This window comes from Arvicanthis niloticus, chromosome 12, assembly GCF_011762505.2.
Source record: "Arvicanthis niloticus isolate mArvNil1 chromosome 12, mArvNil1.pat.X, whole genome shotgun sequence".
In the NCBI taxonomy this organism is placed as follows: Eukaryota; Metazoa; Chordata; class Mammalia; order Rodentia; family Muridae; genus Arvicanthis; species Arvicanthis niloticus.
The window spans coordinates 5,754,468-5,766,984 of NC_047669.1; the positions used below are offsets into that span (position 1 = coordinate 5,754,468).

The 12,517-nt window shown below is 35.2% G+C and overlaps 1 protein-coding gene across 1 annotated transcript; it reads right to left on the bottom strand.

Moving 5' to 3' along the window:
• Window positions 1-8,711, bottom strand: LOC117718253 (olfactory receptor 2L3-like). The gene is made up of 2 exons (XM_076942640.1): window positions 8,570-8,711; window positions 1-2,629 (listed from the first exon to the last, which is right to left on the bottom strand). Exon 2 carries the CDS (start codon window positions 2,051-2,053, stop codon window positions 1,115-1,117), a length of 939 nt encoding a protein of 312 aa, XP_076798755.1. The 5' UTR covers window positions 2,054-2,629; window positions 8,570-8,711; the 3' UTR covers window positions 1-1,114.
• Between the last annotated feature and the right edge of the window lie 3,806 nt (window positions 8,712-12,517).

Sequence of the window (12,517 nt, forward strand, 5' to 3'; positions counted from 1 at the left end):
TTGCATTTTGAAAGAAAAGTTTTATTTTAACAGGAAGGGTGAAGCTAGGTGATGAGAGAGAGAAAGAGAGGAGGGGCATGGAGGCAGATATTCACGTGTCTCTACCAGTCAAAGATAGTTTATATATCTAGGTTGGGTATTGGGTTACACTTCTGATTGAGCATTACCAAACTTATAAAGCCTTTGATTAACATTTTAGAAAATGTATAAAAGCAAAAAAGAAAAGGGTGCATGGGATAGGGGTTTTCTAGAGAGGGGAAATGGGAAAAGGGAATGGTATCTGAAATGTAAATAAAATATAAAACATAAAACGTATTACAAAGTTATAAAAAAGGTAATTTTCCTTTGCAACTGATGAAGACTACTGCAAAAACCACAAGCAGTCAAAATGAAGAGTTGTGAAGCCTATCTCAAATGGATATTTCTATAAAACACCTCCACACCTAAAGTTAGAGAACACTATGGAAGAGGGGATGGAAAGGTTATAAGACCCAGAGGGTCAGGAGCTTTTGTTTTGATGTTTTGTCTATTATTAACATCAGGAGCTACACCCATAAAATCTCACTACTAAGACTGCCCAAACATGAGCTGAACAAGAACACCAATGGACATGGAAATGGACAAGACCACTTCAGTCCTACACAGAAATCTTTAGGCAGCTGAAGAAAGCAAATCTAGGAGAGGTGGCCTTCTCTCAAGAAAGAGCTCACCCATTTGTTTGTCTGTTGCCAAATCATAAGACCTGAAAACATACATGCAAGTAAAATTATATCAACAGAAAAAGTTATATGCATGCATTTATATGCATGCAAAAACAATTACTGAAAATAGGCCATAAATTTCAAGGAAAGTGGAAAGGGGCATATGGCATGGTTAGAGAGAAAGGTACAGGAGAAATGTAATTATATTATAATCTCAAGAATAAAATTAGTGAGAGACGAACAAAAAACAATGACGTTTTTCTCCCTAATTTTTACTTATAAGATTGAGCCCAGTGCTTAACCCTTCATCATCCTGATCTCTTTTGTGATATTTCAGTTGTTATGATTTAACTGAAGAACACTAATGCTGTGGATACTTATGTATAAATCCTGGATTCATGCAGGCAACTTGTCTATATTTTTGCAAAGCAAATTCTGTGAGTCATCCTTCTCAGGGCCCCCATCACTTCTTTGTTTCTCAGGCTGTAGATGATAGGATTGAGCATTGGGGTGAGAACTGTGTAGAAGACTGCAAGAATCTTGTCCTCTGCTGGGGATCGGAGGGATCTTGGGCGTAGATAGGTGTAAGCAAATGGTGCATAATAGAAAGTTACTACAGTGAGGTGGGTGCTACAGGTAGAATAGGCTTTCTTCTTCCCTGCCCCAGAATGCATACGGTAGACAGCAAGGAAAACACGACCATAGGAACACACTATTCCAATGAACGGAAACACAAGAAAGAGGATTGTACTCACAAACACTGTATACTCATAGACCCATGTGTCCATGCAAGCCAGAGTCAACATGGCAGGGACGTCACAGAAGAAATGGTTGATGGCTCTGGATTGGCAGTAAGGAATTTGGAGTGCATATCCAGTATGAGCACAGGAATTAATGGAGCCAAGAACCCAAGCTCCTGTTATCATCATCACACAGACTCTTTTATTCATATGTGTGGCATAGTGGAGAGGAAAACAAATAGCCATATAACGGTCATAGGCCATAGATGCCAGCAAAAGGGTTTCTGCACCCCCAAAAGTCAAAAAGAGGAAGATCTGAAATCCACACCCAATGAAGGAGATGTACTTATTACCTAACATAAAGTCAGACAGCATTTTAGGGACAATGGTAGAGATGTAATTTAAGTCAATGAGAGAAAGCTGACTAAGTAAAAAATACATGGGTGTGTGGAGATGTGAATCCAGGAGGATGAGGAGGATCATAGACAGATTGCCAATCCAAGCTGTCAGGAAGATGAGAACAATGAGAATGAAGAGAAAGAGACCAATTTTGGATGGTGGGAATAATCCCAATAAAATGAAACCTGTAAATGTTTGATTATAACTATCCATTGGGTGTTCATTTACATTTTCTTAAAACATGTGCAACAATAAGTTACATTAAAGACAATAAAATAATTCAATTAATGATTTTCACCAGCCTCAGTTTGATCATGACTGCTAAACAAAAAATACATAGTGTGCTTTGACTTCTCTTATGTCTCATACATAAATCTGGAGGAAACCAATGTATATGAACAAAACATCTTAATGAAACTTGAGTAACTATACAAATATTTCTATAATGGCCTTATTAAAATGCATATTTTTATTCCTAACAATATGAGATATTATGAACATGAGAATTCATACATGTATGAACCAATGTAAATGTCTAAGACATAGACGTACAAAAGAGGACTCAGGAACTTTCAGAGCTTGTTTCAGGCTTGTTAACAAACTACATTCAGGTTACTAAATTCAGGAAGGGAAAGAAATCCCGAGTCTTCAGAATGAGCATGAATGTGGTTCACTCTCCTCCAGTGAGATGGCTGTCAGCAGCAGGAGGCTTAACATACTGGGCCCAAAGAATGTGTGATATGCCTCTCTGTGCTAGAGCCAAAGAATATCAGCCTGAGAATCTGCAGACTGAAGAAGGAGATACAGCATTTAGGAATATATAAACACACACACACACACACACACACACACACACACACACACACATATATATATATATATATATATATATTAGTATGTAAATATATAAAAATATATCAAAATTTATATATATTTTATAAATATATAAAAATATTTTAGTATATATATATTAAAATATTTTTGAGACACACACATATATATATACTAAAATATTTTTGAGAAAACTTTGTGCATTCTCAAAAACTATACTGTTCAATAAATAATTTCTCTTTACATATATATATATATATATATATATATATATATATATATATCCATAAAATAAGGTAGGGAAAATGGAGATACTATCAGAAAAACTTGTTATCTTCAAGGGCACATGGAGAGTTATTAAGTCGATAATACAGATATCACTTGTTTTAAGAAGGTAATTAGAGATGCTGGTAATGGAGTTTTGAAAATAAACTGACCAGGTCTGATCAAATATAATTACATAAATTTCTAAAGTAAGTTGGAAGACATTTGAAAAAATACAACTAAAACATAAAAGACTGAAGTTTATAAAAGGAAAAACAATTGGAATTTTAATATTGGATACTTATGCATATTTATAGGCATTCCTTAAAATGCCTAACACAAAATGATTGTGGCTTGAGATTATAAAAAAAACCATTTGCTCAAAACTGAAATATATGGCTCTGTACTCTAAATACCATGTACATTATGCATAAAAGTAAAGAGTTTTTTGAGAATACACAAATTTTTCTCAAAAAGTTATTTCAGTTTTTCAGAATAGACTCTAAGATGGGAACCTATAAGGGTCTTTTCTTAGGAAAAACAGTGCAAGACATGAGAAATGCAGTAACAGCAACCAAACACCTACAGGCTTTGCAATGTTTTGTGCATTCGACAATGCATGCCAGTACAGGAAACATCAACACATTTTAGAAGATGGAAGAACGTTGTTGACCTCCCTCAAACACAAACAAAGCTGTGGCTGTGCTGGGATGGAGGCAGAAGCGAGAAAGGAAGCAGAAAGGTTTGCTGTCTGAGCATCTTCATAGATATTATAGAAGTAAGAGAGAAAGAGTAAAATATTTGATCTGAGCTTTAAGAGGAATGGCTATGAAATTCTCTTATCCTTTGGGTTGTTGTTGCTATAACACAAACATTTACTAGATATAATCATCTCAAAAGAGTAAAACTATTGCATGCATGAAGCATGAAATAAATTATGAGAAACAATGTGGAAGTTTGAGTCTATGTTTAGCAGATGAGTCTCAGCTGGCTACTGAAAACAGATGAAGTTCTAGGCAGAATTTTCATAGATATTTTACAATACCAACACCCTAGACTGGCATTAGAATATATCATTTACATTAATTTTTAAGTGACTGGTTGAAATGTAATGTTAATTATTACTAATGTGATTAACATGGTGATGATTGCCACCATTTGTACTTTACATACAAAGTAACAGTATTTCAATGAGTAACTTTAATGCTAAGATGAGAATCACAAAGAGAAATAATTACTGGTGTATCAAATCAGTTCCTCGATGTGACATCTCTGAACTCTTAAAAAACAATCTCATCTAATAGTGTTTTGCTGTTCCTACATGACAATAGTGAGCAATGTAACATAATTTAAAGGAAAACTGCATCTGACAGGAAAACGGTTTCCACCACTGAATATTTGTTTCAAAGTTGAAAATAGAGATAACATTTTTATTTATATAAGAAACCAAGTCATGTGATTTTCTTTCTTTCCCAAGGTGAAATAGCAATGATTCATCTATTTACAAATCATTCAAATAGATTTTAACTTGTCTTGATTCCCCTAATAAATTGTGGTCAGAGCACTATGTGTAAGAAAAAAGAGCTATCAGAAAAAAAGTGACAAGAACTTCATATACAGCTGTGATACAATTTATAATTTCCTTCATATTGTATTTCTGTTTAATTTTGGTCATCTAACCTGTAATATTATGCAACCACTAGTGACCATGGGGTATTATTATGTAGACCTGACTAGCATATCATATAGCATATCCATATAGCATAGAATTTTGCCATGTAGACCACTCTTGCCTACATATGACTTACAGAGCTTTGCCTCCTGTTGCTGGGATTAGAGATATGTGCAACTTTGCCTGAGAACCATTAGCATAGAAAATAGCATCAAGCAAAGAAATTTTAAGCAAACTACTTGGTCTCTTTTTGGGAACAGAGAGGAGACAAATCAGACATGGATATAGGCATTATATATCAGTTTATCTTTGAATAGATGCCCTATCTTCTTTCTTGTACACCGTGAGACAATATTTCTGAAGCAATAAAACACTTGGCATCATATACCAGTGATGTTGTGAAGAAAAGCAAATAATTATTCATTGCTGTTGCAGTGCAAACTGTTCCAGGCCTTATAAAATCAGTGTGGAATTTCTTCAAATAGCTGAAAATTAATCCAGTTGTACTGCTCTTGGGTATCTACCCAAAGGGCTCTTTATCTTACTAAGGATACTTGCTCTTATGTCTTCACTGCTGTTCTACTTAGAACAGTCAGACATTGTAAACAGCCCACTGATAGTTTAATGGATATTGAAAATGTGATATATATGCACAATGGAATACTACTCAGCTTTTAAGAGAAAAATGAAATTTGCAAGTAAGCAGATAGTTCTAGAAAAAATAATCATCCTACGTGAGGAAAACTAGACCCCAAATACAGATGTTACGTTTTCTATGATGTGGCTTTTACCATTTAAGCTTTATTATGGCACATACCTCTTTAAATATCCAAAATTTTTATTAATTTAGGCAAACATTAATGAAAGTTTTTTTAAAGGCTACAGTACCTCAATGGGCAGGAATACACATTAATGTCCAATACTTGTAGTCACTTGAAAAAAAATCTAACAAAAACCTTTCCTTCAATTATCCATATAGTATACAAAACATACAATTTTAGATATACATTTGTTATCTTAAAGATGCAAACCTAATTTTGCAGTTTAAAGTGAAATTGTGTAGTACTCACAGGCACATTTGAAGGGAGCCTGTGACATTTATTAAAGTGTTCCTACAGTAAGACTGTTTTCTATAATTTGTCCTTTACTTTAGTGCTGCTCACTAAAAAGTTGTTCTTGGTGATTTTTGACTGATTGTTGCATTTTCTTAAATTTTGTGAAAAAAGACCAGGTTTTGTAATGAATCTAGGATTTTTATACACATGTGAATTTTAAACTACATTCCACCACCATTCACACAAGCTTGAGACACTGTCTTTTATCTTATCTCGAAGACATCTAATGACATGTTTTTATTCACATGTCAGACAGGAAGGAACCTGTCAGACAGGAACTACTCAGTTTTTCTAAAAGTGAAGTGGATCTACATTTCTATGTAGTCCAGTTGCTTCGGTTTCTGAGAAAGTATCACAATCACCTTATGCTCACTTCAAACTTGCTATATAACTAAGGATGCATTAAAGTTGAGGGAACTCCTGCCTCCATCTACTGGCATTACATACATCTGCCAAAGAAAATAGGGTTTGTCATTTATTTTTCATGCCTGACCATACAAGAATCTTTAAATGCAGACAAGATTTTTTTATTTTCAGCTACATATACATATATATTTATAGTGTTGCAGTTTTCATACAGAATCCAAATCAATTAACCTGGAAGGTTGATCTCTAGAGTATAGACATTATTCTCAAGAGTGTCATACATTGAAACAGTCATGAGATGCCTCATTCCTTCAACATTTTCACAACACATTTTACAGAAGAAAATAAAGTGTAATGTCTTGTGTTATTTGAGTATTTTGTAATATTATCCAAGCACTAGTAAGTTGTGATTATTTAGGCTGATATTTGTGATAAGAACTATAATTCTTTCTATTAAAAAACTTAAGATACCCAACACTTGAATGTACAGGTGTGCTTTGAAATCACATACCCATACTTACTATTTGAGTTACAATTTGTTCTCCCTAGCTTGAAATGCTACAATGATAAATTAGCATTCATAGATAGTTAGATACTGCATAAATATATGGTGTTTTGAGGAAATAAATACATATATCCTTTTAATTTCAGTCCGATTGAAGGATGGTTTATGGAGCTGCATCTTTATACCACACTGTTGTAAAGAGTTTGGAATAAACACTTGACATAAATCTATTTTGTTGTAAGCTTAGATTATTGAACACTGATTTTGGAGTTCTGTAATTTATGAGTAGAATATTTTTAAAATGTAAGTTTTTGGAAGATTCTATGAGATGATCCAGAGAATTCATTCCGAGAATCTTAGCTACATTAACACTGAGTAGTGGCTCTAACATTTGGCACTAACTACTTACTAGCACCTGCATCAGCATGGCCACCAGCATATGATCGTCACCACATGTCAGTTAGCACTGTATTGTTCAGTGACTTGGTATCTAAATTTTCTTATACGCTTGATTTTCTAGAGGTAATAAAGATTTTAAATGAATAATTATTATTTAACTAAAATTTTAGTTATTACACAGAAATTAAAAGAAATAAAATGAAAAGGTAAATTTATGGATCATAATAACACCCAATTTTAGGTTGAAAGAATGAATAATTGAAACATGCAGTTTTCAATATTCTTTTAAATGTCTTATAGATTTATAGTAATGTCTTTAGTTTACAAAATACACTATCATCCCATAAATGGGTAATTTAATCACTACTCTGTTATTTATGTGAAGTACACTTGCCTTTCTATAAGATGTTTAGATTTCTTATAAAATCTAATTGAAAATTTTTATAAATCATAGTTTATTTAAATAAAACAAGATAAAAAATAATTAATTTATCTTTGGAACCCTGTAACCCTGCACTGATTGACAAATATTTTTTATGCTCCCAATATCATAAATTCAACCTTTAATCACTAGCAAATTGGCCCTCTTAAATGTGCCTTCCTCTCTAAATTTCACTGGCTTTGATCAGAAGCCCTTTTATAGAAATGTAGCCCTCTCCCCATCCTGGCAGCACTGTTAGAAATTAGTTCCCAGTTGCTCTCCATTATGAAATCGCTGTGACTGCTCCCACAAATTCACTTAAATCTGTTTCTAAAACTCACTATTTCTGTCAAGTGTTATTGAACCCATTTTCTGAAATGTAAAACTTAACTAGGGAAGAACTGTTTTAATCCAGGCATGTTCCCGCTGCCAAAAGAAACAATACCAAAGAAATGGTACAAATCTGATGACACATGTGCTTGCCTGGACACTCTCTTCCCTGTGGGAAACACATCTGATTCTGATTGTTCTTACTTTTCATAATAAATAGTAGTGATCTGGGCAGCATACATTTTTCTGTAAATAGTTTAGATTATTTAAATCAAAATTTTCTCAAATTTTAAGTTTTTATTGAAATTAATACAAATTTTAACAAATATTTTGTTAACCACTCCTTTCATTTATTATTTTATAAATGATATAATTTCAAGAAATTCCTTTCATTTAGTATAAAAAATAGCAATGTTTACTATACACATAGGAAATTTTAGAAAATACATCGGCTTTATTTTCAAATTTAGTATCAATTCATTTTATATATCTTTAATCAAGGCAGTTTTTTAGAATTATAAAATCTTGTAGATTTTTAAATATCATCACATATATATGTGATATATATAGTTGCATACATATAAAGAAAGACAGAGACAGAGAAAAACTTTATAAAATATGTTGTTGTAAACCAATTTCAGTTTGAAATATCACTGTTCCTGTTCCTAAATCAAGAAAACCTTTAAATATACTAATACTTTGTAAATAGAAATAATCAATCAATTCTAAAACAAATTTCCTTTATAATATTTTTTAGAATCTAGGCACAAATACTGCATAAGAAATATACAAATACTACATATGAAAACTAGCTTAGTATACACACCATTTTTTCTCTCTCCAGGATCACAGTTTTCCTTATGTTAGTACCTCACAGTTTCCCTACAATAACAGCATAAATAAAATCACTTTTGGAAGCTTCAAGCCAATGAAAATACTTATATCCCATCCTGTGCTTAGCAACTATATTCTTCCATGGAAACAGTGGCAAATATGAGTCCAAGCAAACCCTAATGGATTTAATATCTTCCCCCTCTCTCCTCTCTCTCTCTCTCTCTCTCTCTCTCTCTCTCTCTCTCTCTCTCTCTCTCTCTCTCTCTGTGTGTGTTCTCTTGATAAGGTCCATAGTGATTACCATGTTATGGGATAAGTCACTAATGATACAGGAAGTAGACCAAGGTTGAGAAAAAAATTTTATCAATTTATTTGAAGTTTCCTTGGACTAATAAGTCAATCCAGTACATTCACAATCATTATTGTTGCCTTCATCATTCTCCCATTAATTAATCTTTTGCTTATAAATTAATTAATTTATTTATATTTTTATATATTTAATATTTATACAGTTCATGTATTATCTATGTTATTTATTTTAGAATTATCTGTAAAATATATTTTTACTATATATTATATAGTATACCCTGACTTTATTTTTTTATTTAATATTTTATTTACATTTAAGATGCCATCCCGTTTCCCCATTTCCCCTCCCTAGAAAACCCCTGTCCCATGCCCCCCCCTTTCCTTTTTGCTTTTATACAATTTTTTAAATGTTAATCAAGGATTTATAAGTTTGGTAATGCTCAATCAGAAGCATAACCCAATACCCAACCTAGATATAAAAACCATCTTTGACTGCTGGAGACCTGTGAACATCTGCCTCCATGACCCCTCTCTCTTTCTCTCTCTCATCACCCAGCTTCTCCTCTCCTTCATCTTCTCTCCTTACTCCATCTCTTCCTCTCAATACTCCTTCCCACTTAGCTCCTCCTACATATCACTCTTCCTGTTAAAGTAAAACTTTTCGCTCAAAATACAATTAGAGCATACTTATTCCTAATTGTACCAGTGAGGTACAAGATAGTCCTAATACCCAGTTCAACATTTTGCAGACTAACCAGAGCCTCTGTCATCTCTTCTAACTAAAACACTTACTTTTGATCCTGGCTTTTTTTTTCTTTAGAATGAATGTCAGCTGAAAACCATATACTCAGATCTTTTCTCTCAAAGTAAATAGCCAGGATTGGCTATGAGACTATAGTTCTTCAACCCCATCAGAAATCTCAGTCAACTATTCTGCATGTGTGTCCTTTTCTGGACAGTAATTTGTCTGTAGATGGAAAGAGGCAATTCTTGCCTAGTGGCTGTCACCACACAACTGGTGTAACTCCAAGGATGCTCAATTTCTTCTTAAAATCCATGACAGGAAGCTGTCAGGAGCAGACAGCTCTCTAATCAGAATGAACATTAATATATAAATATTTGTAGTGTTAATTCTATGGACTTCTGATGTTTTGAAAACCGACTATCCATGTAAGGTAACCTGGACTGTTGTCTGTTCACTCCTCTCAGCTATTTCTAAATAAAATATGGGAAACCTAACAATAAACTCAAAGCCATGAATTTGCTATAATCCCTTAACTCACAGGTTAACCATCCCAAATCAGTTAAAAAAGTTAAAGAAGGACTGGGTCTAGGCCTTGTATTCCTAAATGTGTTATACAGGAACAATGCCCATGAGAGTATCAATAGTCATTCTTATAGGTCTGCCTTTATATGTTACTTTACCTTTTTCCCTTACTGCTTTTAGTATTTTTTCTTTGTTTTGTATATTTGATGTTTTAATTATTATGTGACAAGAGGTATTTCTTTTCTGGTCTAGTCTATTTGGGGTTCTGTAGGCTTCTTGTATATGTAAGGACATCTCTTTCTTTAGGTTAGGGAAGTTTTCCTCTATAAATTTGTTGAAGATATTTACTGGCCCTTTAAGTTGGGAGTCTTCACCCTCATCTATACCTGTTATCCTTACTTTTGGTCTTCTCATTGTGTCCTGGATTTCCTGGATGTTTTGGGTTAGGAGCTTTTCGCATTTTGCATTTTCTTTGACAGTTGTGTCAATGTTTTCCACCATGGTGTCTTCTGCACATGAGATTCTCTCTTCTATCTCTAGTATTCTGTTGGTAATGCTTGCATCTATGACCTCTGGTCTTTTTCTTAGGTTTTCTATCTCCAGAGTAGTCTCCTTTTGAGATTTCTTTATTGCTTCTACTTCCATTTTTAGATCCTGGACAGTTTTGTTTAATTTCTTCATCTGTTTGGTTGTGTTTTCTTGCATTTCTTTAAGGGCTTCTACCTGTTTACCTGTGTTCTCCTCAAATTCTTTGAGAGTGTTATTTATGACCTTCTTAAAGTCCTCTAACATCATCATGAGAAGTGATTTTAATTCTGAGTCCTGCTTTTCTGGTGTGATGTGGTGTTCAGGACTTGTTATGGTGGGGGAACTGGGTTCTGGTGATGCCAAGTAACTTTGGTTTCTGTTGTTTACATTCCTGCGCTTGCCTTTCGCCATTTGATTAGCTGTAGTTCTACTGGCACTCACTGGTTCTGACTGGAGTCTGCCTTTCCAGTTATCTTGGTTGTATCAGAACTCCTCGGGGTATGGATGGTATGGTATCTATGATCCTGAGCTCCAGCTGCTCTGGGTTCAGTGGCTCTTCTAGGATATTTCAGGATATGGAGTCTCCACAGTGGTAAACCAGCTAGGTGTTTGCCATTCTGAATGTAGTTGCTCCTCTAGGATGCTTCAGGATATGGTGTCCCCTGCTCTGCTGCTCTGCGGGCCATGTCCTCAGTAGGATGCCTGCAGCTCTATGGTCCTTGACCTCTCTTGGGTGCCTCTGCAGCTCTGCAGTCTGTGACCTGTGAACTCCCTAGGGTGCCTCTGGACTCAGTTTCCAGAGGGGAGCAGACCAGCTGGGAGACTGCTCGAGCCACTGGTATCCAGGCCAGAGGCTGAAGGGCTGTGGTTCTCCTCAGAGGCAGGGTCTGGCTGCCAGGTGCCCTCTGGGGGGCTCTCTACTGCCAGTTGTGCTTCTAAGGCCTAGGGCTGTGGGCATGTTCTCCTACCTTCTGCTCTGAGATCCGTGCCCTCCCTAGGGTGCCTCCGAACTTAGTTTCCAAAGGGGAGCAGATAGGTTGGGAGGCTGCTCGAGCCACTGGTATCCAGGCCAGAGTGACTTTATTTTTATATATGCTGACCATATACAAATAATATTATTACATATTACATATATTATAATTATATATATATATTATTTATGTATATATTATATATAATATATAATCACATAGATCCTTACCCTCAGCAACTAGAGCAGGAGCTGACTCTGACTCTGTTACCTGCCCATGAATCCTGTTGCCCTAACTAGGCTGCCTTGTTTGGCCTCATTGGGAGAGTATGTGCCTAGTTCTGTAGTGACTTGAGGTGCCAAGATAGGTTGGTACCCAGGGGTGTAAATAAATATATTATTTTACATATGTTTTTGTAAATTTGTGTATTTATATCCTAAACCTTCCTAAAGTAGCAGGTAAGAACCCTCCCCTACAATCCTAAGACTCTGAACTGCAACCCACCCAAATCCTACCCCTCCAGAATACTATTTCACTTCCACCCCTCCCTTGGTCCTTTTGGCAGAGGCAGACACCTATCTGCTCCTGTGAAGATACCATATCCTGAACCATCTTAGAGCACTGGTGGAACCACTGCACTTGGAGCAGCTGTGGAACCACTGCACTCAGAGCAGCAGAGGGACCACTGCACTTGGGGCTGCAGAGGAACCACTGCACTCAGAGCAGCAGGATTTCAGGGACGCAGAGGAAGACTGAGTCCCAGGAGCTCTTCCACCCAGGAGCTCAGGATCATAGGATCACAGAGATATCTGGACTTTGAGGAGTTCTGACACAAGCAAGATAACTGGAAAGATAGTCTCCAGTC